The sequence below is a fragment of the Aspergillus bombycis genome, assembly GCF_001792695.1.
Source record: "Aspergillus bombycis strain NRRL26010 chromosome Unknown contig00207, whole genome shotgun sequence".
Lineage (NCBI taxonomy): Eukaryota > Fungi > Ascomycota > Eurotiomycetes > Eurotiales > Aspergillaceae > Aspergillus > Aspergillus bombycis.
In genome coordinates, this window is record NW_019170209.1 from 1 (window position 1) to 26,769 (window position 26,769).

At 48.3% G+C, this 26,769-nt stretch overlaps 10 protein-coding genes across 10 annotated transcripts; 6 read left to right on the forward strand and 4 right to left on the reverse strand.

Annotated features, from left to right (window-relative positions):
* Positions 1-11: 11 nt before the first annotated feature.
* ABOM_011888 (uncharacterized protein) lies at positions 12-1,773 on the reverse strand (the record flags this gene model as incomplete). Its single annotated transcript, XM_022539016.1, has 2 exons — positions 12-1,414; positions 1,500-1,773. Coding segments are annotated over 2 exons (1,677 nt in total), but the record flags the coding sequence as incomplete, so codon positions are not given.
* A 2,597-nt stretch (positions 1,774-4,370) lies between these two features.
* Positions 4,371-5,156, reverse strand: ABOM_011889 (uncharacterized protein; the record flags this gene model as incomplete). The annotated part of the gene is made up of 1 exon (XM_022539017.1): positions 4,371-5,156. The coding sequence occupies one exon, from the start codon at positions 5,154-5,156 to the stop codon at positions 4,371-4,373; it is 786 nt and encodes a 261-aa protein (XP_022383145.1).
* Positions 5,157-9,245: 4,089 nt separating this feature from the next.
* Positions 9,246-9,809, forward strand: ABOM_011890 (cysteine-rich PDZ-binding protein; the record flags this gene model as incomplete). The annotated part of the gene is made up of 3 exons (XM_022539018.1): positions 9,246-9,413; positions 9,521-9,644; positions 9,724-9,809. The coding sequence occupies 3 exons, from the start codon at positions 9,246-9,248 to the stop codon at positions 9,807-9,809; spliced, it is 378 nt and encodes a 125-aa protein (XP_022383148.1).
* Positions 9,810-10,172: 363 nt separating this feature from the next.
* On the reverse strand, positions 10,173-13,498 carry ABOM_011891 (mitochondrial 54S ribosomal mL46 domain-containing protein; the record flags this gene model as incomplete). Its single annotated transcript, XM_022539019.1, has 7 exons — positions 10,173-10,475; positions 10,562-11,229; positions 11,287-11,356; positions 11,892-12,364; positions 12,420-13,059; positions 13,110-13,336; positions 13,390-13,498. 7 exons carry the CDS (start codon positions 13,496-13,498, stop codon positions 10,173-10,175), a joined length of 2,490 nt encoding a protein of 829 aa, XP_022383144.1.
* A 1,101-nt stretch (positions 13,499-14,599) lies between these two features.
* Positions 14,600-15,747, forward strand: pex26 (the record flags this gene model as incomplete). The annotated part of the gene is made up of 2 exons (XM_022539020.1): positions 14,600-14,824; positions 14,911-15,747. 2 exons carry the CDS (start codon positions 14,600-14,602, stop codon positions 15,745-15,747), a joined length of 1,062 nt encoding a protein of 353 aa, XP_022383143.1.
* An 866-nt stretch (positions 15,748-16,613) lies between these two features.
* ABOM_011893 (uncharacterized protein) lies at positions 16,614-16,976 on the reverse strand (the record flags this gene model as incomplete). The annotated part of the gene is made up of 1 exon (XM_022539021.1): positions 16,614-16,976. One exon carries the CDS (start codon positions 16,974-16,976, stop codon positions 16,614-16,616), a length of 363 nt encoding a protein of 120 aa, XP_022383147.1.
* A 2,430-nt stretch (positions 16,977-19,406) lies between these two features.
* ABOM_011894 (putative succinate:fumarate antiporter (Acr1)) lies at positions 19,407-20,568 on the forward strand (the record flags this gene model as incomplete). The annotated part of the gene is made up of 4 exons (XM_022539022.1): positions 19,407-19,482; positions 19,536-19,583; positions 19,642-19,890; positions 19,955-20,568. The coding sequence occupies 4 exons, from the start codon at positions 19,407-19,409 to the stop codon at positions 20,566-20,568; spliced, it is 987 nt and encodes a 328-aa protein (XP_022383142.1).
* A 505-nt stretch (positions 20,569-21,073) lies between these two features.
* On the forward strand, positions 21,074-22,368 carry ABOM_011895 (twinfilin; the record flags this gene model as incomplete). Its single annotated transcript, XM_022539023.1, has 5 exons — positions 21,074-21,092; positions 21,207-21,271; positions 21,354-21,857; positions 21,940-22,191; positions 22,252-22,368. 5 exons carry the CDS (start codon positions 21,074-21,076, stop codon positions 22,366-22,368), a joined length of 957 nt encoding a protein of 318 aa, XP_022383146.1.
* Positions 22,369-23,380: 1,012 nt separating this feature from the next.
* On the forward strand, positions 23,381-24,500 carry ABOM_011896 (pinin family protein; the record flags this gene model as incomplete). The annotated part of the gene is made up of 4 exons (XM_022539024.1): positions 23,381-23,391; positions 23,448-23,898; positions 23,969-24,037; positions 24,093-24,500. The coding sequence occupies 4 exons, from the start codon at positions 23,381-23,383 to the stop codon at positions 24,498-24,500; spliced, it is 939 nt and encodes a 312-aa protein (XP_022383140.1).
* Positions 24,501-25,020: 520 nt separating this feature from the next.
* On the forward strand, positions 25,021-26,546 carry ABOM_011897 (alpha/beta fold hydrolase; the record flags this gene model as incomplete). Its single annotated transcript, XM_022539025.1, has 7 exons — positions 25,021-25,099; positions 25,240-25,292; positions 25,381-25,488; positions 25,567-25,676; positions 25,756-26,086; positions 26,154-26,205; positions 26,269-26,546. 7 exons carry the CDS (start codon positions 25,021-25,023, stop codon positions 26,544-26,546), a joined length of 1,011 nt encoding a protein of 336 aa, XP_022383141.1.
* Positions 26,547-26,769: the final 223 nt, after the last annotated feature.

Here is a 26,769-nt window from a genome sequence, read left to right on the forward strand (position 1 = left end):
TCTTCAGCAACGACTGGTTCAGGGGTGGCAGGTTCCTCGGACTTCTCAGAGACCGGCTCTTCCTTAGCGGTCTCCTTAACTGATTCTTCAGCAGCGACTGGTTCAGGGGTGGCAGGTTCCTCGGACTTTTCAGGGACGGGTTCTTCCTTCACGGTCTCCTTAACTGGCTCTTCAGCAACGGCTGGCTCAGCGGTGGAAGTGTCCTTAGGGTCTTCCGGCGCAGCCTTCTCCTCGACCGGTTCTTCGACAGCGGGCTCCTCAGTCACGGCCGCTTCAGAGGCGGGCGCTTCTTCCGACTTTTCAGGGGTTGTCTCTTCCTTGACGAGTTCTTTGGTCGTCTCCTTAGGCTCTTCCGCCGCCGTCTCCTCTTGAACAGGAGCCTTATCCGACTCGTCGAGCTTCTCAGCTGGCTTCTCGTTGGCGGATGTCTCCCTCAGTTCTTCGGTGGTCTCTTCTTTAACTGGCTCTTCGGCAGAGGACTTCTCGGAGACTGACTCTTTGGGCTGGTCCGATGCCGTCTCCTCCTTAACAGATTCTGTCACTGGCTCTTCCGTGGAGGGAGCTTCCTTAAGTTCTTCAGCGGTTAGCTCTTCCTTGGCGGGGTCCTCAGAAGCAACTTCCATCTGTTTTGTCTCGGCGGGCTCTGTGGCGGGGGCCTCCACCTCCGCAGTCGGTTGCGCTTCGGCGACGGGCTGCTCCGTGATGGCTTCAGTTGCAGTAGTTTCGGTGATGGTGGGCTTCTCGGGGGTCGATTCTTGAGCGGGGGGTTCCTCAGCCGTGACTTCGGGTGCGGACATCTCAGCAACAGGCTCCTCGGGCTTAGCTGCTACTTCTTCGGCAACCTTCTGCGGCTGGGATTCCTCCGATTGCTTCTCAGTTTCAACGTTAACATCGCCGTTCACAACCGGCGTCCCCTCCTCCTGAGCAGGGATGGCTGCACCTTCTTCAGCCTTCTTTTCGGTGTCTTCCTTCTCCGCCACGGGCTGAGATTCAGCCACCTTCTCCTCGGGCTTCTCTACCACCGGCTCCGACTTCTCCTCGGCCACGGGCTGCGCAGCAGGTTCGGTTCCATTGACTTCAGGCCCCTTGGTGCCATTAGAAAGAACCTCCTTCGGCTCTGGCTCAGTCTCTGCTTTGACATCAGCCTCAATAGGTTTTTCAAGGACTTGGGCGGTCTTCTGATCCTCGGCAGGAGACTGGTCAGCCACAGGGGCTTCGTGATCAGCGACTCTGTTGACACCATTCGACTTGTGGACGCCATTCGTTACTGGCTCAACATGTGTCGAAGCTTCTGTCTCGGGTTCTTTTGTGCTCTCCTCCGCCTTATCACTGGCACCATTTTGGATGGGAGTCTCCGGCTCGGCCGCAGGCTTGACGGTAAGGTAATTGTTGACCAGGCCCTCAGTTCCCGAAGCTATGGTCCCAAAGGATTAGTTAGTCATGTCGTTATTCCCGAGATAGTTACCTTGAACAAGTTGCTGAAGCCGTTTCGAACTTACCGTTTTTTACAGACTCATCGTGAAACCAGGATCCAGTCGCGCCTTCTCGGAATCTGTACTGGTATTGCCCCGGAGCCAGCTTGAAATCCCGGAAGAAAAGGTACTCGGTCGAGTAGAGGCCCGGGTCTAGTTCCGATTCAACCTCTATCGTCTTAACGTTCAGCTCCAATGGCTCCCATTGCGGTTCCGAGAAGGTACCGGCGACGAAGATGGTAGGGGTATCAGTCGGACGACGGACGGAGATAGTAACAGTCTCAGCAATGGATTCCACCATTGTTATGATCGTCAAGGTCGTAACAGTCGTTAAGTATCAAACAACAGATCAGAGCGCAAAAGAGGCTTTAAGGAACAATTACACAACAACAGGGATATCGAGTAAATCGATGGAATAATATACAAAAAAGAAAAAAAACAGGAACGAGGAACGAAAAGAGAATAGGCCTCCCGGACAATGGGATAGGGTAATAGGGTTGCGAGAGGCAAGGGAGGTGAAACTTTGGAGGGGCGATGGAGGTGGGATTGGTCAGATCAAGTTGTATGAGTTTGATTGATGATCAAACCAAACTCACAATTGGGATGGAGTTTGTATAGTAGTAGTAAGGTGATTAATGAGTTGAGGAGGGGAGAAGAGAGAAAGGAGAGGAGAAAGGAGAAAGACAGAGTCAATCATGGGTAACATTAAAAAAAAAAAACGGAAAAGAAAAAAAAAAGAAAAAAGAAAAAAACAGAAGGGTCCCCACTCAAGTGATGGAGGAGGGAGAATTCCGGACTAAGATGGTTAGTGAGGTCGACTGATGGAGGGACTGAACTCCCGCTAGTGGCCGAAAGGCCGTTAACTTAGGGATTAGTTTGGCGGGGCAGCGAAGTAGTTGTCACAGTGATACTGATTTCACCCGTCTGTGATTGTTTTGCTTTTTCTTTTTTAATTTCGTTATCTATGCCACATATATATACAATATAAGCTTTGAGGGGGGTGGTCTTGAGACAAGAGACAGAAGTGTTTACAAGGACGAGAAAAAGAACAGCACTCGAATCATGAAGAAGTGATATGAAAATGTAGAAACCACTCTGAATGAAACTGTAGATATCAGCAATTGAGTCAGGTTGAAGATAGACAAACCTAGATACATTGCTTACTCCCTCCTCCGGACGGTTCGCATGGAGGGGGACGCATTAAATTATCTGCAGATCTTCGATGGCTGCGTGATCCCATCGTCTCTGTACGTCACTGGTTACCGACTGGAAAATGCGGTGAGTGGGCGGCGCCAATCACGGGGACAGCATAAAATATGTTTCTTAAACTGATTGAGTAGTGGGTAATTACTATCCAGCCAGTGATTGACTTGGTGATATACAGCGCCATTCTCCGGAGTATGCAACGATAACGGATGTTGTGCACATTGGCCGGAATCAGATCATCCTCCAGTCGGCTGATGAGGGAAATTTTCATGAGAAGAGCAAATAAAAATTAAAATCCTGCTCGCCGGATCGTGTACGCCGAGTAGGGGAGAAAAAAACAGTGGAGAACTATACTGACTAGACTCATAGTGCAGTCATGGCACCATTACCCCTACTCCATCCGGTTTAGTTGCCCTCCGCTACGGACTCCACTCAGCTCACTATAAACTGCGGAAATCATATCATCCTCTCGGAAGGGATTGGAAATACGACGGCATGGTCCAATCCTCCAAAGATCTACCGATTCTTGTCCGCCTGGATACTCCATGCGCAACCCGGGGCGATGCATTTTAAATTACATCTGCAGCGCTAAGGCGGGACATCGAGATTGGACTCCTCTCTGCTTTCCCTTCCTTCTTTGTTTTCGATCACAATCCCTCGGCTTCATCAAGAAATGGTTGATACCCCCTACCAATCTTACCTGTCCGAATATGCCGGGAACTAGTAAAAACTCCAAGTCATTGCGAGTCGTCCACTTTCCCATACCAAATCTGATGTCATGGAAATCAGGTATACCAATTGCGAATGCCATTGTTGTCTTTTCTTCGTTGCGGTTCCAGCCCCCATCCCTTGGGTGACTCAGTGGAGCATCCACTGCTTCCAGAGCCGTGGAACAAGATATCCCTCGGTAATTATTTCCCTGCGGTGTAACCCAAGAGGCAATGAATTTATGATATACCCTTGCGACCGACTACCAGCCAATAATGGAAAACCCCGTGACAATGCAGTGCTGTGAGCTCTGTTCAGTCCCATTGCAGCCTAACCAACTTTATTCCGAGGATGGTGTTTATTAATGAACGTAACTTTATCCTTCTGCGCTGGATACTCACTTGGGTTTAGTGCCTAGTGATCGTCGGCCGAAGTATAAACGACTGAACTTTCCTGCCCTTTGCCTCACCCTGGGCTCAAATTGTCATTCTCCAACGAAAATCAACGCTATCTCATGAACCCCGCTGCAGATCATGCATGTTCAACAAATTAGCTATGGTCCATGATCTTTGTCACAGATTCTTACTTTGACTCATCCCCAGGGGTAACGAGTCTGTCATCAGAGTTTTTGGAGTCCAATCAAGTGATACTAAAAAAGAGATCAGACAAGTGTTTGGAATTCAATCTCAAAGGGAACGCTATATATGAAAAACGCTCGATCAAAGTGTCTCGAAGAACTGAATGACAGGAAAACACCGGTACGCTCATCATGCTCCTCTGTATGCTTGACATTATATTCTCAAGACAATTATGGTAAATCAAGGGGGGGGAAACAAAACGTGACTCAACATGTTGGGCCCAACCAGCGGCGCCAAACATGGAGTCGTGGGCTCATAAGCCATTCGTGGGTCGTCACTGCGCTGATTAAATCCCAAAGGGAGGAACACAGATGGTATAACATCGGGCGTAAAGGGCCAAGCGTCGTTAGTATATCTCTAGATCTTCGAACTCAACCACCAAAGAATCCTGAGAGCCTACTGCGGACTCACTCAAGACCGGACCGTTCATCATCTCCCACATGGTACTGTTGCGAGATATGTTATTCGGCCGACTCGCGTAAACTCCCACATGGATAAACTTGTCCTCCACGCCGTAGAAGAACCATGTCACCTCCCGTAGTTTCTTCCACGTGCTGCTCACTGCGCTCGGGCTCAGGGCATAGGGAACAGCGGATGGAATCTGGTACCAGATCCATAGGGAGTTGCCGATCCGCTCTAATTTGATGCGCAGCGACTGCACGGCTGATGGCCCGCTGTCGGGGAGGCTGAGCGGTGAAAGACACCAATCGGCTCCATCCGCAGTTGCACTGACCGAAGAGACGTTGACAGTGCCCGAGCTAAACTCCATACCCGCTTTAACCCATTTGCACGGTCGTGCGATCTGGGGGTATCCCGAACGACTCGATCGCGTTCCGGAGTCCAATGGGGCGCTTCCGGACGAGCAGGATTGCGGTGCGGCTCCGGCAAAAATTACCAAACCACCTTGATCCCATTCCATTTCCCAGTCCGCACTAACGGTCACCTCTGCGAGTATGAATGGATTTCGCAGTGACGTGAATACAATGGGTGCTGTGGATGTATCGCCATTTGGGGGCTTTCGCCAGAGGTCGGTATTGGGACCAGCGGTAAGGGTGAAATATTCCATGCATTGTGGGAGAGAAAATGTTTCTGGCAAATTCAACGCCGTGAATGACGAGCTGGCTGGAGGCATATTGTTTCTTAGGGACCAACCGAACCAGTCGGTTCACCAAGGGGAATTCTCGTTCCTTCTTCCTTTTTGGTGGGAATCAATTTAATCCTGTTGCTCACTTCTCTCGGAAAGAAATAACCAGAAAACAAGGATAAATTCCTGCCTCTTCTGCCTTACCCCTAATTCTCTAAGGTCAGCTTCTGAGTTGTCGACAAGCTGCACACGCGGTTTTCGGATTTTTCAGCAGCGTAAGCATAGAAAATTGGGCTCGAGTGAGAGTAAAAGTAGAAAGGAGAGGAAGAGGGAGATTATCGATAAGTAAGGTGCGAATGATGGTGCTCCAAAACCAGAAGCAAGGGAGTTGTGGCCTTCAAGAATCCACGTCCAACCTGGCACTTTTCAGGGCCCTAGTATGGATTGAGTAAGTCCCCCAGGTGCACAGCCAGGAAACAAGAACGGGTCAAGTCTAGACTGGGCGACGATGCAAAATTAAAGCGACGGGTTTTCCAAACATAAAATATAAATATAAAAGGAGAGAAAGAAAGGTCAAACAGCAAACACAAGCTTTTAGACGTCAATTGAGAAAGAGAGTAAGAATGTTGTTGAAAGCCAGATATGGTGTTTCGATCGCAAAGCCGCGCATAGATCGGCCTCAAGGGAAAGGCTCCAATGGGGAATGAGAAACCAAACATCCAAGCCACAGAGTGACACGGGTATATCGAGTCACAATCACTAAAGTTGCCGGTAACATGCAAGGTCGGATCTCAAAGGCTTGGGACTATTCGTGGCAATCGAGCCATGGGGGCTGATTTATAGAGTCGGGGCGAAGACAACTTTGCCCCCCTAAATCAGGGCGGAAAAATAGCCAAGCAGTAGAAATGTCCAACGGGAGAAGAACCACTCTGCTGGAACATGTCCTCATTACTCTGACGGTTCCGAGGTGCTGGACACTCCTCGAACCATGTTATTCGAACGTTTCTTTTTTGCTTCCTTCTTCCCGGTTTTCCTTTCCCTTTCCCTTTTCTTAAAAAAATAATATTATTTTTTTAATTAAACTTCTGCCCTCTGTGCGTAGAAATCATGATTGGATTTTTTGGCGAGATTTGCTTTTCAGGTTCAGTTCTGCAGCGGATGGGCTGCAGACCAGTTCAAGAGTGGCGGGTCAGATGCTGCATCATTGGGAGACAAGCAGGCCACGCAAGTGGTGAGTTGTGGGGGATAATGTTGGTCCAAAGCAGCTGAAACAGAGGCCGAAAGGGAAAATAAGTCAGAATAGTCCGAGACGTATTGGCCCGACGCTTGTGGCTAGTTCTGGGGATTCAGCAGAGAGCTCACAAGGGAGCTGAAAGGAAAATGGAGAATGGACGGAAGGTCCGCGGTGGATGAGAGTTAAAGAACGTAGTACTTTTAGTGTTGTTGCAAGTGGTGTGGGAAAAAGTGTTTATTTAATTGCCCTGTTTGCCACTCCACTCACAATGCGCGATAGGCAACTGCGCCATACTTAGTAGTCCCTTGTGAATGGACGCATTGATGTTTTTTTTTTTCAACTCCTTCTCTTGAGATATCTATCTATAGAAATTCCTCAGACCTGCCTATTTTGTCAACCGGTTGTGCGTCTCTCGTATAAGAAATCCCCAAGAGTTGGGGTTGTTGGACACTCTCCGGGCCAAACCTACAGACGCACATACCTATCCAACAGAATTATGGTTACTTGCATAGTAAAGATGATTGCTATTAAAAATCCAAATGAAGCACTATAGCTTGTTTCTGTATGTTTCTGAGTTAAATCGCGTCCTGATCGAATTCCTATTATCCAACTTGTGGATACATAATTAGTATGCCACCCAACTCGAGAATGAATCATATATATACCGTAGGAAACTTGGTTCCAGGGTAATATACGGACTGTACTGAATCTTAACTCATATTATTCAATATAACTACACAATCCAGTTTCCAATACATATTTCTTGGCTCGTGTATTTGAGTGTCTTTCGGCTTCCAGCACCAGCATTCAGCGATATAATGCCAAATACATGGATCTCGATTGCGTGAGCTTCTAGAGACTCGTCTAGACCAAGGAACCTAGCATCATGCGAATGCGGGCACACTTCACAGAATGTGGTCATTATGTCGGGTGTTTCCTGACCACCATCTTGACAAAATTCTTGAACGGCGATAGGCTCATAGAAAGAGATAACCTAATCCCAGTGCCTCCCCATCTCGTATACCCTCCTTCAATTTATTGATGTTACCACGACTTAGGAGAATGTTACAATAGGGCGTTGGGGTCAATAAGAATCAGTGGGAATATCACCAAAAAGCCCTCTTTCATTCAACAACCTCTTACATCAACTTTTGTAGCCTATCAGCTAGCAATAGTCTTTTAGAAATAACTTCGTCCCTCATCATCAGACATTGCCCATTCAATCGATTACTCCCTACTCAGGCTTGTTGATTGTTTGTTGATTGAAATACCGTCGGGGAAAATACTGCATATAGGCCTAAGTTAATGTGATTATATACAGGGCAGGACCAATATGCCAGAATGTTTGCTTTTGTAAGAATCCTAATTAGGGCTGGGGTTTTTCATACAAAAACTCCAACTGCTCTAACTCAAAGCATCAACAAAAATAAAAATGCAGTGCGGTTCATAGAAGCAACTTTAACTTCCCATGAGCATTGCATTATATCCGGGGTCAATGTCGATCTCTTCAGTTTTGTTTTGCTTTTTTCTTTTCTTTTCCTTTTATGTTTAACCTTGGTACTTTTCAAGTCTCGGCTTTGTGGATCGGGGCTGTGTCGGGCGCAGGTAGCCGGTGGATCAGCAGTATACGCGATCCATGCCATCCTACATACGAATCCACCTTCTTCAGCTCTTCAGCCCTTCTGTTCAAAACTTTGATCTCGGCAAACCTTTTATACTCCATAGTTCAGCTTATGACTGCACTATGACACGAGTGCGAAAATCATACGGAACACCCTGTAGCCGTGCCTTAGCTCGCCAAGTGCAAAGACAATTTATCGATAATGTCAACATATAGTAAGCAGTAAAGGAAAAAGAAAGCAAAATTGGGCAAATTCTCCGCACATAATCTCTACAAATAGTACGCGTTGTAATGCTTGTCCCAAGCCCTACCAAGTGCTTATATGCATGCGAATTACGGCGTTGGTCCCGGTTCAAGTAACAATATACTATCTCTTGCCCGAGCCTTCGAGATAAGACTGAGGAAAGCGTTTACAGCCTAATCAACTTCCTACAGTGCGACCTAACAACTGTTCCACACAGCCTGGCATTGTCATTGCTCACCAAAACCAGAACCAGAGTATTCAATGAAAAACCATTGTACATGCTCCATCATTTCAATGTTGGCCAACTATATTTATATATTGTTCTGGGCACATTATTGGACAAACACAGCTACCAGCCATCGTGTACGTCTTGCTCCTTTATTAAGGTATTTCTTTGTTCCTTAATGACAAATACCCAGTTTTTAGGCCCCAAACTAATCACATACTAGTAGGTCACTCCTAGTAAGGGCTCGAATCTCTATAGACTCGGCCATATCATTGGTGCCAGCATATATCTAACAGGAAATATCCTACACACGAGTCCTCTAGGCTCCTTCGGCCCATCCACCAACACAATTAGAACCAAACCACCTTACCGAGACCCTCATCTCTTGGGGTTCAATGCAATGCTAACCCCCAAACCCACGAGGCCCGCGGATATTGCGGGTTATCCTGTTTGCGATAGCAGCCAAAGCACTCCCTAGTTCCCTCATTAACACATACGGAGTAGATAAGCATACACCATAAGATAAACAACCCCGTCGGAAGACCGATATATTCCTGCCCTAGTGATACTGTATTTATTGGTACGAAATTATGTACATCCTTCGACTATTGATGCCTGATTTAGAAGGCAGTAAATGCGTCATGCCCTAGTACTACTAGTACTAGGGCCTTGGCGCTTGATGCAACTCCAACCCCAAAGAGGAATACCTAGATACGATTTCATACTAACAACAAGACGCAATCCCATCATCAAGAACAACCCTAAACACAACCCGGAAATCCAAAAAGAAAGATAAAAAAAAAAGAAGGGAAATGGTCTGCTCAAAATGCCAAAAGAAACTCAAATCCACCGAGCTTGCTACTCCCGGCGTCAAACGCAAAAGTGAGATGTACTATGGTTCGCCATCGACCTCGGTGGGAGGTGGCGGTGGAGAAGGCAGTAAGTCTAAGCCGACGCTAGGGAATACGGGTGTTGGGAAGGTATGCTTTTCCACCTTCGTTTCTTTATTAAAATGGGATTGGCGGGGGTTGAGTTTGGGTAGAGTGTTTGAGGGGATGGGGTCGGCTGACATGGTAAATTGCTATAGAGCAAGTTGCTTAGCTCCAAGGCTAAGAATCCTTATGCGGCTTATTCATCTGCTTGTGAGAGCTGTAAGACGAAGACGGAACAGGGGAGGAAGTTTTGTCAGCGGTGTGCTTATCAGAAGAATGGTTCGTTTCTTCCTTGTTATTCTTGTCTCATTCTTGTCCTAATGGTAAACTGGTGGGGGGTTGCTAATTGATAACTTAGCTTGTCCGATGTGCGGCAAGAGTATGGCTGGGAAGTCTAAGAAGGATCAGCCCATTGTACAGGGACAGAAGTTTAATCTGAAGTAGTTGAAGGACAAGTTTGGGTCGTTAGTTGATTTGCTGTTCTGTTGGGTTGTTTATGACGTCGTTTATACTGCCTTGTTCATATTGGGTATGGATTAAACTAGGTTGCATGGTGTTTTGGGCTCTGTTGATACTGTAAATCAAAGAACGGTTGAAGGATTTGCGAATAATGATATGGTAAATTCAAAAGCTAGTTATACATGACATACAATATATATGCAGTTCTGGCCCATCTCGGGCATAGGCACTTCCCACTGGATCGAATCGCTCAGTTCTATCAGTACACTCCTTCCACATCCCAGCACAGGATCTGATCATTCTCAGACAAGATACCTAGCAAGCCGTACACCCCACTTAACCAACTATTTACCGCTCAGCCAACATGTTCTTGATGTTGCTGTAGTACTGTGGCAGCACAAAGGGTGCAATCTCCTCCTTGGTCAGCCACTTGAAGTCCTGGAGATTCTGCGTGTTGGCGACCAGATCAGCCTGTCCAGCCATAATTCGAGCCTTCATGAAGAAAGTCTTCTCGCCCAGATGCTCCGTGCCATTGGCCTTGTCCGCCCTCGGATATTTGAAGTTGTAGACGTGGTGGCCAACGGGGTGGAAGCCCACCATCCAGGTGTTCATATTAACGCCGGCGGCTTGCGCAAGAGTACGTTCAGCAGCCTGTACGTTACAAGACATGTCAGTATTACGCCCAATATAGTGCAAAGGGAAGGGGCACAGGGCTAGGTAATCTGCGGTGCACTCACCAGTCGAAGAGTTTCATCCTGCTCCACTGGAGAGCTGGGGAGCTTCCAGTACCCCTCCTTAGTCTGAACCAAAAGATAGAGTGTCCTCTGAAGGGCCCGGTTCAGGCTTCTCTGATCGTTCTTCTGATCCGCCTCCGTTGCTCGGGGGAATGGCCTGGGGATCTCCTCCTTCTTGCTGGTGTCTTGGGAGGTAGCATTGACTGTGGCTTCCGCATCCTGCACAAGCATCTCCACCTGATGCTCCGGTTCGGCCTCGACGGCTCCCACGAGAAGTTCATCGTTCCAGGCGTCCTTCGAGTACGCATTGTACTTGCCGATGTCACGCGCAGGCGTCTGGCGCTCCCGGATTTTACGCTTCCAGTCTTCGTCCGCTGGCGTTCCTCGCTTAAAGTAAAAGTATTTGGTGAATGGAAGCGCCAAACGCTCGTTCAGTCGCTTCTGGTAGAAATAGTATGCTTTCTCAAATTGTGAGAGGTCGCGGGTAATCTGAGGGGGGCGGGATAGGGCCACGCCGGCATTGATGGTGTAGACGGGCTTCACGACGGGGAAGGGAGTTGTAGCGGTAGAGGTAGTTTCTGAAGAAGGCTGTGCAGCGGTCGAGGAATAACTGCGGCGAACAAGGGTCTCTTGACAGCTTCTGCACACTTTGGGGTCGGCAATCGAGGGCCCTAAACAGAGTCAGTACGGCGTATGATTGGCCATTGGTGTATCGACAAAGGACGTACGCAAAACAGACGCTATGCGCCTGGCACCATTGGATCCCGACGACATCTTGCCGACTGTGTTTGCTGGATACTGACGTGCTTGTCAACAGTCCGATGCCGATATTGCGAGAAAAGTTGGCGGTCACCTGTCCGCTGAGAGAGCATCGGAAACACTAAACCCGGGGAGGTTAGACTCTCAGGTGACCCGCCATTTTTCTTCCTTTAAATTTTCCCGTTGTTCCTCTTACTTTCTTTTCTTCTTCACAGCACCTTTTCCTTATCGTCACTGTGTTTAGATTCTCCACGACCAGTCGATCATTTACCGGTGCTCAGAGTGAGTACTTATTTGCGGCTGATTTCGCTAGCGGTACCTTCTTCAAAATCAAGGTGTACTGTTAGATAGATGCTGCATACATCCCCTGGCATTACTACACTGTTTGCTTGGGGTTTTGCGAACTATTGTAGATTATGGCAGAGTGATTCTGTTCTCCATCACCTGTGAGGGGATCTGCCGGTAGATCATGATTGGATACTTGGTAATGTAAAGATAATTATCCTAGTGAGAGTGCTGGTTACAAATCAGGCAATGTGTGGCTGGACGGTGATTCTTAGGCGACATTCCAGACTCTTTCATCTGTTCCAAAAACACGCAGCTTATTACCGTAGACTTTCCAAAACTCTGCGTCTTGCCGTGGTATTAGTTCTCCATTGGCGACTTTACGCGTGATATCGACGGATCTGCTGGATTTACGCGATTTGAGCGCCATGCTTTCAACTTGATCTTTAATCTCTTCAACATCAAGCGCATCAAATCTCGTGCCAAGCTGGGTGCTCGTCGGTGTCCTGAGCGCCTCCTTTCTCGTTTCCGATTCCTTCTCTACAGTGCCCTTCAGGCTTTCTGGGACAGCCAAGGTCGTAGTGTTCAAACCCGTAGTACCCGACTGACCTTTCAATTCTACCGGCTCCGGGAGCTTGGAGATGCCTCCGTCACGAAGCTGAGCGGAGAGCTTGATGAATATTTGAGCTGTAAGCAGGCTGTCATAGCCTGCCTCGTGGTCAATTTTCTGGCTGTTGTACTTGGAATGCTGGTCATGTACACCTGGTCAAGAATTAGCTCAACGCAACAACAATCCAAGACGGGGCAGTTTCCGCACATATTTTCGGGGTCTTTATATGGAAAAGGTTATCGTTAATCTCGCTCAAAGACGATTTGGGGGTGATGGAACCACAATCGTGCGTAGCGATGTATTTTGTATCCATCAAAATTGGAAACATCTCATGAGCTATTGCTTGGAATTCTTCCAACTTATCCGGAAGTAGTCCAAAAAAGCAGCGATAAAGGTATACCACATCCGTGAAAAGGTTATGTCCTACCAGCACAGGCCGGTGAGTTTTCAAGCGCTGCTGCAATTGGTCAGAGAACTCGTGTAGTGAGACCTGTGGTTCCACGGTTGTTGAGCTGCTCATTATGCTCCCAAAACAAAACGGATCAAGATGCGAGAGATCGCCACCGGATAACGCCTCCACAATCCATCTAAATCCAGTCTGCTTCCAGACTCGCTCTTTCGCCCGAGTCATCCTCTGTTCACGGATAGCCTTCTCGCGGTCTTCGTCATAGTCGATGACTTGAATGAAAGCAGGCCTACTGATAGTCACTAGAGACGGGTATTCGACCTCTATTAACTGATGAACAAGCCTCTTTTGAAAATTGTTCAAGACCGATGGCATGAACTTAGGCTTTTGAGACGCAGTGTAGCGTTTTGGCGGGGGTATGTTGAGATAAGCCTCACGAGCCTAGCGACATTTAATTGGGGAGCACAGCAATAGAATAAAAGGTAGTCTACCTCTCTAAGCGCAAGCCAGTCATCAACAAGATGTCGCACTGCTTCCAGAAACGCCAGAGAGTCATGTTCTGTCTCCTTAACGTCGATCACTTTTCGCACAGAGGTACGACCATACCTCTCAGCAGCCCTGGCTATGGCTATTGTCTCCTCTTCTCGTGACAAATAGTGAACACCATCATTATAAAGAGAATTCAAACAGAACTTATTCTCCAAGAGAAACTCAACGGCTTTAATAGATCTTAGTTCCATTATCTCGCAGGTATGAAACTTGAAGGCATACCGCTGCTTTGGAAACACATGTCCCTCCCAACCTCTAATCTACGGTCGATTATCGGGTTCAGGTATAGGTTATAGGGTTTTAGAATGTAGGTTCCTGTAATCATGACCATCAATACCTCTAACTCAATCCTCGACGACGGGCATCTCTTACCTGACTCGGCGTCTTCATGACAAACTGTCAGACCAATTTGCACTATTCGATACTTATCGGCTGATTCTTTGACTTCCGCATAGCGCTCTTGTAGCGTAGACGTTTTTCTATTTGGCCCATTTGAAGAGCACGCAATCCCAGAAAATTCAAAGTCTATAGAAACGAAACTGCACGACGCTAGGTCATCCAGTATCCTGGGAAGGAAGAAGGGGAAAGTCTTAGGCGTGATATCCATCTCGTATCGTCACGGTAGACTTTTGAACACAAGAACTGGACCGAAATGAGTATGCTAGAATCGGGGCAAAATAGTTAGTTCAATAGGTAGCAATGATAATGTTCGCTGAATTGTATATGAACGCATTAATATGCAGATCGGGTTGTATCTTTCATGTGAAGTGGGCCAGAGTATAGTTAGTAATGTGAATCTCAATTCATTTCTCCAATGGAGCTGTGATATTCCTGTTCCTTGTATATATAGCTCAGGCTAGTACAATGTGAGAATAACCAGCCTGTAGTTCACCTAAACCTCGCACTTAGATAGGATAGTTAATTCCCGATCGTTGTATGTCAGCGCAGATCCACCGTCCCGTGACATCAGACCCCAGATTCGGCCACATCAGATTGAGCCGAGGGAAAAGGAACCCCGACTTGCAACCCGTCCAACCTGAAAGTTAGTGTCAAGTCACGTCCTCCTGTTAGCTGCATCCCAACCACCCCTGAGATACAATTGAGCGTGAATTGTGCCTTCAAATCTTCACTGCATATATTGTAACCACTACGCGAACCACATACCCCCACATTAATCATCTATCGCATCCTCCGCTGGCGGTGAAACAATGGCCGCCGAGATTCCGTGTCGGCCTCGCAGTCGCAACTCTCGACCTCCGCATCGTCCCTTTCGCCTTCAAAGATCTGCTCAAAAACCTACAAGAAAGCTTCTCAGCTCTTTTTAACTCGTCGCCTACAAGAAACTCTAACCACTCTTGAACCCATCCTCGTACCGAGTCAGGCAAATGACGACCAATATGCCAACGGTAACGAGTCGCTACCGCCGATTGCTATGGCTCAAGCTTCGGTGAGGATCAAAGTTTGGAATTTATACATCACACTGCTGAGCGCGATACTTGACTTGGGACCCGAGGAAGGAAAAGCAACGTTCGGCCAGAAAGAGTGGAAGGCTATTTCCACCAAAGTACGCGAGGGCGAAATCTGGGAGACGGTTGTTCAAACGGGTTATAAAGGCCGCGAGGGCTCGGTCGATGCCGAAGTCGTATATAATTTGTCAGTAATCCTTATCCTGGTCTATTGCTGGTTCTATTCTGACTGACTATGGGCAGAGCAACATTGCTATTGAATCATTCTCCTTCCCAGCAGCTCAACCAGCAGCGACTCGAGCACTATCTTTCATCATATGGTCAACCAAATCTGGACATTGCCGAGCATTTGCAGAACTCTCCTAATCAACAATCTAAGGCCCGAGTTAATGGCGGCACCGACACGCCGAGGGATTTGACGTCTCGGGTTAGAATAATTGAGCTTTTTACTCTCCATGTTCTCCCTAGGAACGAAGAGTGGGACTATGCGAGTGAATTCATCAACTTTAGTGAGGTCCTTGATGAAGAGCGAAAAGAGATGTTTTTGCAAACTCTCGATGGGCTTAAGGAAGAGAGGGAGCAGGGCGAACTGCGCGCTGCAGCGCTTCAGCGGGAGAAGGACGCCCAGCTAGAGAGAGAGATACAGGAAGCGGAACGCCAAAGGGCAGAGGAAGAGGCCGCAGCGGCTCAGCACTCTCAAAAGGGACATACCCGTGATAACAGTGAGGTGGACTACGGCATTGAAAAGACCAACCCGAACGGAAGTGCCAAAGGCAGAGGGAAGGGCGAGAAGCAATCCGGTAGTAAGGCAAGTACGTCATCCAATCGAACTGCTTTTTCGCCCACTGGTTCGAAGAAGAGACCGGAGAAGCCTGTATCCCGGCCCGGACAAACGCGAGCGTTGGCAAACGTACTACGCAACTTGTTGCGATATATCTCGAAGACGGTCGCCGGTAACCCGATGTCGTTCGCCCGGACGCTGTTGTTCCTGCTGGGGATCTTTGTGGCCCTAAGCAGGCAGGGCGTTCGGGAACGTCTCCGGAGAATAACCGAAGCTGGATGGCAAAAAGTCAAGGGAACCGTCGGAATGGGTGTGAAAGTAAGTTACATTTAGGTTCACATTCTTAGTTTCTTTTATTCCCATAGTCGCTGCCTTACAGGCTAGACATGGGCGTTCATGCGGGCGTCTGGTGGAAACCTAGACTGGATCTTTCCGCCGATGTTATATAGGATTGTTTCTTCTCCTTTGTAAATTTACCTACAAGACTTACGTACGATTCGGAAAGGACTTTTAGGAAAATAGTCACGACATCGAAATAAATATATCGAAATAAAATGACCTACCACTTTTCCTTCCTAATGTTCCTAGGTATTACTCTAACAACCGGAATCTACCCCCACGCCCTTCAAATCCATGTCACCAGCACTCGTCACTTCCTACCAGAGCAGATCTCACAACTCCCAAGGCCCCTCTTCCCACGCACTTTAGCCCTCCACCGCCGAACAAACTCACAAACCAATGTGCAACACAAATCCACTTAACTGTATACGAAACCGGAAACGTGCTCGCCTTAACATACAAGTCGACCGACATCCACATAGCGTACGACGAGATTCCCAGTCCCGTACTCTACGCTCAGGCCACAGATATACCTTTTATCAAGCCCATGATCGCAGGAGCGCAGGCGGACTGGAAAGACATAAACAAACCCCAGTGAGCAGGACATACAAAGCCACATCGAGGATGACGGTGGATATGACATTTTGATCCGAAATGGTCTACAATATCGTTGTTGCGAGACAGGAGGAGAATGCAGTCCCAGGATGTATCAATTGAGAAATCTGGTAGGAAATGCAACATCCGATATAATATCTGCTGTGTGGAAATAAACAGCGCACCAGCCTAGCAGAAGCAACCATATAGTACGGAACGATCTTCAGAAGAGAGTATTTCGCCGAAGCTCTCGCCGTTTGGGGCGGCTATGTCCATTGTGGGTACAGATGATCCAATTCTAAGTGTATGAGTACGCTTAGAGCCAATTGCTTGAACATATCCTTGTGCATATCCGATAGATTATCCCCGCTGGACCTCCAGGGCTCGAATTCAACTGTATCCGGCAAAAGAGCAACAGGAGGGCCAGCTGTGCCAAACGCACCTAGTAAATTCGCAATCAACACCTCCGCTAGCGCCATTGCATTGATGCCATCAGCTGACCTCGTCATCACTACATTCAAGGCGATAGTCGGGCTACATGCCGTGAGGATATATCTCGGCAATATGGCCCGATCAAGAAGCCCGTGCTGATCAGCAGCGAGAAGAATGTAGGCGACGGCCAGGAACATGCTCGGACCGACGAGAACCGAGATAGCCTGAGTGCCAGTTCAGTGAGTGAAGTGGTTTATGGAGCGGGAGGCTCATCCGCAAGATGAGGAAGACGGGCGCCAGTGTGCCGTAGAGAATGCTACGTCCGGGTCGGATTACGCCGCCGGTTTTGGCTACACTCGGGAAGCACCTAGTAGGCCAGGGTGCAGACGATGCCGATCCCGATGAGGAGCTATGGGTATAGGATGAGGAGAAGGGTTGCATTTGAGATCTGCTGGACGCGGACCGTGTGTGCTGGCTGTCTTGTCATTGTCGGTTGCGCATTAGCTCGTTTTGAAGATAAGGCATGCAGGACTGGGTTAGTAGTTGTGTGCAGAGACAGGGATGCATATCGCCTGTCTGAGTTTATATTAGGTTGATCAAGAAGAGCCAGCCTCTTATTGTGGCATTTGGCCCTTGTGTGCAGGTTGATTATTGTGAAGATAAATTAAAGGGTTGTATAAAATCTGATATCATGATAAAGAGTCTCCATTGCGAATCTTGACTTTACGAGCGGCGCGAGGCACCAGTAACTTGCAATCAGGGTCCGCCATTCTCATGTCTGATGGTTTAAAAATGGCTCCAGGCTGCTTTTCACAGTGCGACAGTGAATGTATAGCTGCCTGGTTCGATGCGGTTCCCAAACTTCGCTGCTTTCAGGCTCACCAATTTATGAACATGATACTTGCAAATCCATGTTATCTTGAGCTGGGATGTGACCACCTTTAGCTACCCATTTCGGTTCACCGATCGAACCTGATCCTGCAGCTAATACGAACTGCATATCGCAGGGATTGTCAAAAGTATACACGGAGCGGGTACAGTGCTCCGTTCCAGTATGCTATCAGTGCATATTCACTTCCCATAATACATGACGACGGGTGCTATGAAGAGGACTAGCGATGCAGAGTAATCATATGCTACTATGCATTCAGCTTTCATGTGAAAGCTGTATGGACAATATTTTGTCGACCCTGAAACGTGAAAGTCTTGGGTCCGTAGATCGAACAAATTCGTATAGATGATAGATGGCAAGGGGTAAATAGTCAGGAGGCGGGGATAAAACATATACCGCGACAGGGCTGAAGAAATAAATCTACAGCCGCCTCCATTTTACCCCCAAAGAAGAGATCCAGAAGAAGCAAGAAAATCTTATCTTTGAAGCCAGCTGGAGTGGTAAACTGAAAGATACGTACCCCTCCTGATCGGCCAGTTCACTAATGCAGTTCGACTTTAATTCTTGGTATTTTGGGGTAGAGAGTCACAGAGTAGGAGTGCCGTCGGATAAGGACTAAGAAAGGCAAAAGCCTCGGCTGAACGAAGCTCTTGTCTTGGCCCGACATCTCCCGTGACAATGGGGGTTAGCCAGAGCGAGACGCCAACCCCAGGTTGTCTTACTCCTAGTAGTGGCAGTGGTACTAGTAGTACTGGTAGGGTATCAATCACAAGCATTTCTAGAGCCAAAGGGCACACTTAAGTCACTGATCCTGCCCAGGTGACGACGGCAGCTTGATTGTCAGTGGCCAGAATGTCTCGTTCAGCATGTGAAGAACTGACTGGCTGAAAACATTAGGGTTGGTTCCGTCATGTCATTGGTGCTGGGTGATGAGGTCACACTCTGGGGGAACCGCACTTGGCTTGACAGCGAACTGCGGAAGAAGTGGCTTCGAGTTATTATCCCGATGCCTCGGGATGAGATACGGTACGTACGGTAGATGTCTGGCTGGCTGGCTTTGTAGAGGACACGGCCAGCGGGAGACGTGGAAAAGAAAGCATATATAGAAAATAGCCCACGAAGGCTTGGAGACTGACTGTAACTTAATCCCGCTTCTATTCAAATAACCTTGTTGCTTGGGCTTCGTGGTGATTCGGTTGAATCGCGGCTATCATCCGCTCGTCCAGAGAGCTTACCTCCGCTTCCCCGTCAGAGCTTCCTCCACGGCCGGTTCGCTGTAACAGGAAGTCTAAAAAAGAAAGCCGCCACTTAACCCGAGCCCGTTTAATGATCCCCCATTCCCGAAAATTATCTATTATTATTTCTAAATCCTTTAACCCCAGAGTGTGCCCCCTTTCCCTATCCACCGATTTAAATACCCTGTGTCAGTTGTGCCGAGGGACGTCGTAGCTATACTTCCGTATCTCCCCGTATTTTAAGGTCGCCCTGTGAAGGTCCGATATCGTCGATATTCTTTTCTTTAATTAAGAAAAAAAAGTCATCCCTGGCGCTCGATTGACGATTGAGTCATCTTCCTCTCGACCTCCTTTATCTTCAATTCCTTTCCCTTTCGCGTGCCGTTGTTCTCCCCATACCGTCGCATTGACCTAGACAACTATACTTCCTCATTGGAAGGGCATCGCACTTCAATTGACTCGATAACAATTCAATAATTGCACAAACACAGTCGCCCACCATGTCGACGAAGAGTGCGCAAGGCAATGGCAATGGCAATAGCAAGAAGCCGCCCTCTGCGGCCGTGAACTTGATCGGTAAGGCTCATTTTGTCCAACCCGAAGGTCGCACGTGCTAACCTGTGAAACAGCTGGTGGCGGCGCCGGAATGATGGAGGCGCTCGTATGTCATCCTCTAGGTACGGGAATACCCAATTCAAGATTTCTTCGGAGGCAATGGCTCACCGTCATGGTTAGATACCGTTAAGGTCCGGATGCAGCTTTCGCGGCGCGCCAGAGCCCCGGGTGTAAAACCCCGCGGGTTTGTTGCCACTGGCGCTGAGATTGTGAAGAAGGAGACCGCTCTGGGTCTCTACAAGGGTCTGGGAGCTGTCCTGGGAGGTATTGTTCCGAAGATGGCTATCCGTTTCACCTCCTATGAGTGGTACAAGCAAATGCTTGCGGATAAGGAGACGGGACATGTCACAAGCAAAGCAACTTTCCTTGGTAGGTTTTTGCACATTACCTCGTGTTCTATTGCCTGGGAAACTGACCAGTCTCATTCAAACAGCCGGTCTATCTGCTGGTGTCACCGAAGCTGTGGCAGTCGTCAACCCTATGGAAGTCGTCAAGATTCGTTTGCAAGCGCAGTATCACAGTTTGGCCGACCCTCTCGATGCCCCTAAGTACCGCAGTGCCCCGCATGCACTTTTCACCGTGATTAAGGAAGAAGGGTTCAGCGCTCTTTACCGTGGTGTCTCCCTGACAGCCCTCCGACAGGGAACAAACCAGGCCGCCAACTTCACTGCATACAGCGAGCTGAAGGCTGCGCTCCAAAGATGGCAGCCAGAGTACGCCGATGCTCAACTCCCATCTTACCAGACGACCGTGATCGGTTTGATCTCCGGTGCCGTCGGTCCCTTCTCCAACGCCCCCATCGACACAATCAAGACGAGGCTGCAAAAAACCCGTGCTGAGCCCGGCCAATCAGCTGTGTCACGCATTATGGCCATCGCCAACGATATGTTCAAGCAAGAAGGTGCACGCGCTTTCTACAAGGGTATTACGCCTCGTGTGATGAGAGTGGCTCCTGGTCAGGCCGTCACCTTCACCGTGTACGAATTCCTCAAGGGCAAGCTGGAAAAATCCAACTGGGCCTTCGTGGGAGGCAGCTTTGAAGAGTAGATTTGGCACCACTGGAGGGAGTGGCCGCTGCGTGTTCTCGAAAGCATTTGATACCATGAGCATGGTGGCGTTTTCGATTGCAATGCGATCTCTGCATCATCAGTACATATGATTTTGTCGTTATCTTCTAGGCTTCTTGACGGCCGTTTAGATTTGATCTTATAGCGTGGACTGTACATAGTTCTTTTCTTTTCTTTTTTTTCTGTTAGTTTTGTTGTTATACCTTTTCCTATGTTCCATTAGTGAAGATATCAAACAAATTCAGGACCAAGTTGCCTTGAATCGGTTGAGTTAAGACCAGTTGTTTAGAAAATAGGATAGTAGGTAAATGTCGGCGTAAACATTCCGAAGGACCTTGAAACGAAGGCCAACGCTAAGACCCCACTTGTCCAAGCACACCGCTTCTGACTTCCCCTCAGCAGTCTCCAGAGACAACAAACACCGCAGCCCGGTTGACAAGTCATATCTACACAAGAGACCAGGCTACGGCGGGTGTTCGTTGAAAATGCAGTCAGGAATCTCGGGTAAGCAGCCATAATGCAGGGTCTGCATTCTACGGTCACTATAAAGCGTGCCCCGCGGCTCTCTACTGGACCGAACTATGCACAGGAAACACTAACAACCATTATATTGATTAGTCTCCTCGGAGCTACATGATGCCTTCAATAACTTCGTCTCGGACTCATCGATCTTCTGCCTCCCGGTGAACATCACCACTGAGAGTCTGACTCCCTTCGCCGATCCCCTTCTCCTCTCCGGGTGCTTTCTACCCCTCTCTCTCTCAGCTCTCCTCCGTCCTCCAGCCGAAAACCCCCATCTATCTTCTTCTTCGCCGTCCGGAGTCTGGGTCTTCGTCTCTTATCGCATTGACCTACATCCCCTCCAATGCTCCGGTGCGCGCCAAGACCCTTTTCGCTTCTACCCGTGCAACGCTGGTTAGGGAACTAGGCAGCGAGAAGTTTGCCTCGACTATCTTCGCGACTGAAGAGGATGAGATTGTGGGTCAGGATGCGTGGAAGGAAAGAGATGCAGAGAAGAACGGCTCTAGCAAGAGCCGTTCTCAGCGCGAGGAGCTCATGGGCGAGAAAGAGCGGGAGTTGGAAGCCGTCCGGAGAGCCGAGGATGAGGCGAGAAGTGGCACCCCCGGTAGGGACATCGGAATCGGGGGTTCCTTTGCTAGAAGAAATGGTGGTATCGGAGCACCATCTAGCATGCAGTACAAGATGCCTGTGGATGACGAGGCAAAAAATGCTCTGGGAAGTCTCCAGCCGGGCGACTTGGTGCAGCTGGTAAGTTGATGTGGAGGGCGAAGAATTTCCGACTTGTTGAAGGTTTTGATTGAGTGCTAACTCTACTTTCCCCTAAATACAGGCCATTGATATTCCAAGGGAGACATTCGTCCTTGCTGGGGTAGAGAACGGGACTATCCCTAACTCGGTCGAGTCTCACATCTCCTCATCTTCACCACGTTATACATTTTATCATTATCCCGATACTGACGTGGTGATCTTCGTCTATACTTGCCCGTCGGGTTCGTCGATCAAGGAGCGTATGCTATATGCTAGTTCCCGAATGTACGCCCTCCAACTGGCCGAAGACCAAGGTCTGAAGATTTCTAAAAAGGTACGAGTTCATGTCGTAAGCAGATGTTTGATTGGGGCAATTTTAACGATGAGTGTGCAGATCGAAGCATCTTCACCAGACGAGATCACAGGCGACAGACTGCAGGAGGAAGTGAGCCCGCCACAAAACGACGGACTAAACCGTGGATTCGCAAGACCGAGAAGACCCGGCAGGTAGAGGGTGCTATCTTCCAGCCTCCTAGATTGCTATTTCTCCATCATCTCTCTTCTTCTGTAATTAAGTTATCTTTTGGAGTTGCCCGAGACAGCGGAATCCTTGGCTTATCGCTCTAGCAAAGGGCAGGAATGTAGAACGCGGAATAGTCGTTTCCGCCATAGACTCGAACCGAACAAGACCGACAAGCGGTGAAAGTGACCATCGCGCGGGGTCAATGATTTCGAAAACTTTTCTTTTGGTAGAATAAGTCCGTCCTTGAACTTCCCAGGTTTATAATCTTTGGACACCCGTCTCGATCCTTCTCTAATCGCGTACATTCAAAGCAGTAGAAAGCATCACTGATTCCTTCACCACCGCAGACGATGCACTTGTTCTGGTAGTTACCAAACGAGCACTCATCGCAGATTCGAACGAGAGTCGTGGGGCGCACGTAGGAATCGCACACGGGACATTTACCATCACACTTGTCGCACAGTCGGCCGATGGAGATACCCGGCTGCTTGCGGCACATAACGAGATCGGGGTGATGGCGAGACATGGTGACTTCAGAAGGCGAGACAAAGGCAACAGAAGCTCAAGTGAAATGGCTAACAACAGGGAATAGAGAAAACTCCGAGTGAAAAAAGTTCTTCGCTAAATGAAAGTCTCAATTATAATGATTGACAAATGCCCTAGTAAGTGTTGTAGGACAGAGGGAGTTATGAACCTGAGCGAAGGTGTTGGAGAAGACGGAGGAAAGGGAAGAAGTTTCCATGCGGAACTTGCGCTCCATATCAGGAATGTGGTCCGTGCGTAGACAGGACACGGGAGGCCCGCCGTTCATATCGCGATACCGAGTAGTTTTCAAGAGGATCGATTCTGCAGATCTGAGGAGTCAACTTTACTGCATGTTGTCTACACCGTCTATTTCATACTTATCGTATTATCGATAGTCGATACCACCCACTTGTTATTCCCCACCTATATTAGTGTGTTTGTGTCGAGGCGTGTTTGACTACTTTGAAAGACAGATATGGCTGAAGGGTAAGCGGTCAACTTGATACAGCTCCGAGACAGCTGCTGACAGCGTATATGAGTAGGACACTGGCCTCGGCAGTTATACTGCCCGAACAGGACAACCTTCCCCCATCCCCAGATGCTGGTTTGAAGCGAAGAAATTCCGTTGCAGAAGCCGACTCGGAGAGCAAACGTCGTCGCCTTAGCTCACAAGAAGAGCACACGGGCGATCGATCACCTGCGGAGCGCAAACAATCTTCCCCAGATGGAGCGGAACGCAAACCAGAACGGAGGCCCGGCCGAGGTGGACGCGAGGAGGAACGCAAGCGTGGACAACGTCTATTCGGTGCTTTACTGGGGACGCTTTCGCAGAGCTCGAACTCGGCGGCTCAGAAGCGGCGTGCGGATATTGAACGGAGGCAACAGGATAAGCTTAAGTTACAGGATGAAGAGTACGACGAGTTGAAGAAGAAGAGACGGGAGGAACGGGTCGCTACCCGGAAGAAGGAGCAGAGACTCTATGAAGAGGAATCGGTAGGTTTCTTGGATCGGGATATTCATCTGCTTTTTGGTTTAGGGCTGACAAGCGGATTATAACTTACAGTTGCGCACGCGACACTCGAATCTACTGGCAATGTCTCATTTCCTCAAGACAAAAACTGAGCCTGTATTAGTATGCCTACCTGCCTTAGCTACGACCCCGGACTTAACTAACAGTATATCTACAGTACTATAAGCCATGGCAGCTTCAGTCCGGAGATGAAGCGATCATACGTGAACAGGTTGAGGAAGCAGAAGCCACTGTTGCTCGAGAGGTCGCAGAATTCGAGGCGCGTTATCCATCCCATGAAGAGGAGTCTTCGAAGAAACAAGACGAGGTTGCACAAGAAGACAACCATGACCAGGCCCCTGAACCCGAAGCAGAACATAAAGAGGACAAGGATGCAACCCGTGAGACCGACACGGCGGGTGCTGAGACTAACCACAACAGAGACCCTGAAGCAGCTCCGTCCGATGCTACGGCTACTATTAATAATAACATGTCTATCAATAATGACCATGCAGACGTTCATCGAGGGGCTGACGACGACGGTGGCGAGGTTGTCGAGGATAAGGAGGATACAGTGATTTACTAAATGCTAGTCGATACCAATTCTTTTTCGTTGGTTCTCAATTTTTTATTTATGTTAAATTTTTTTCCCCTAACACCGACTTTTATGTATGTATGTGAGCTATCATTGGGAGGTGTCTCCTGCATCTAAGGAATCGTACATTAACGGGCACAACCGAGGCTATGGATTATCCGGCGAAGTCAACAACTTAGCGGCATTGGCTCTGAAGATCACTACAAATCACATTCTTATATACCGGTTGACAACGCCTTCCAGCAAACTAGTCTTCCAAGATTCTCTCAACATTTAATAATACTAGTGCCCAATCCTTAGCCTGTAGCCTCATTTTTCCATACATCAGCACTGGTTCACGTGACAGACAGCTGGCGGGGTCTCCATACAGCTCTATAAATAAAAGAAAAAGTCGGTATGCGCAGGAAGACCTGACCCAGAAATTTTCCTTCTGCTTTTCACGGGTTTCGCTATTTATTTACCTTGCATTAACCCGTGAAGCTGTACAATTTCCAGCCCTTGCGTTGCAATCATGATCGTTGATAAGATCCATGTAACCGACGATCTCCGAGTCGAGCGCCGTTTCGCTGATGTTAACGGCAAGACATATGGTATGCAGATTTCATTTTTCCAGGGTCGTGAATCTGGGCTGGAGATGAGAGCCTGAAGTTCTTGTGCCCCTGAATATACGATTCTCTAGACTTTGTGAGTTGATGGGGGGTATATGAGCTGATGATATATGTTCCCGCAGGTTATCTCTACAGTGAGCCTGATACGGGCGTATATAGAGCGACTATCTTTCTTGTGCGTGGGACACCGGAATCATGAATTATCTTTGCAAATAACGCAAAAGGCAAAGAAAAACAGTCAAAGGCTAATTCATGGTTTTTAGCTTCATGGCTTCCCAGACCTGTCAATGGGGTGGCGGTATCAGATTCCCATGTTGACGGATATGGGTCTGAGGGTCATTGCGCCAGACTGCCTAGGATACGGGAGGACGGTACGCACCAGAACGCCAATTGCCGGGGATCTACCGGTATATTGACAATACAACAATGCTAACAATGCGGGTAAACAGGAAGCCCCAGAGGATCCTCATCATTATTCTCACAAGAGGTGCGCCAATGACATCAAAGAACTCGCCTTCCAGCTTGGAATTTCTAAAATCATTGTCGCCGGACATGATTGGTATGTTCATGTTGCTCCTTGGGCCTCAATTGTCGGTCTAGACATCGACGTCAAAGTTGCTAAGTCTCGATGTACATAGGGGCGCCGCTCTCGCATACCGTGTAGCCCTCTGGCATCCAGAACTAGTAACACACATCATCACCGTCTGTGTACCATACGCCGCGCCAACGAGGCGATACTTTCGCCTTAAAGACATGGTAGAAAGGATAGCGCCTCATTTCTATTACCAGCTACAGTTTATCAGTGGAGAACTGGATAAATATGTTCAGACCAAAGAAGATATCAAGAGATTCCTCTCCGCCATGTACGGCGGGCGGACCCCCGAAAACGAAATGGCGTTTGATGCAGAGCTGGGCATTCTGCCCGATAAGTTGGCACGTGTACTCCCCTCAGAGTTGTTGAGCGAGGAAGTAGGTTATTGCCATTGTATCTCTCCACCAATAAACTTAGGGTCGGTTATGCTGATAGAGTTTCCAGGAACTTGAATACTATGCGGAGGAGTTCTCGAGGAACGGCTTCCATGGTCCATGTACGCTACCCCTTGTATTCGTCAATTGAGTTAAAGTTAAAAACGACTAACAAGCGCACTTAGTTAACTGGTACCGAACCCGGGAAATCAATTACAGAGAGGAACTCGCCATCCTTAACAAACACATCACTGCTCCGGTGCTCTTCATCCAAGCCCTCCGCGATACGGCTCTTCCGGCACATCTTGGCAGGGGAATGACCAGGACTATACCCCATATGACCTTCAAGCAGATCAATACCTCTCATTGGGCGCTATGGGAGAAACCAGGAGAGGTCAATGAGATCATTGCGTGGTGGTTGGATGAGGTTGTGTTCCGAGACCCGAGGATGTTCAAGTTGTGATGGGTTTCGATGTTGATACGCAGACGCTGGTGCGCTGTACATATCTGTAGTGTTATTCGTGTGACTTGTTTTACTATCCTTTGTTTGCTTATCTATGTTGAGGTACGGAACCCTGACTATGTGCATTAATTACCGTCCTTATTTGTGGGCTGTTCAGAATTGTATGGTTTAGATAATGTTTCGATGATGCTGTATGGATATTCGATGTTTCATTATGTGTATT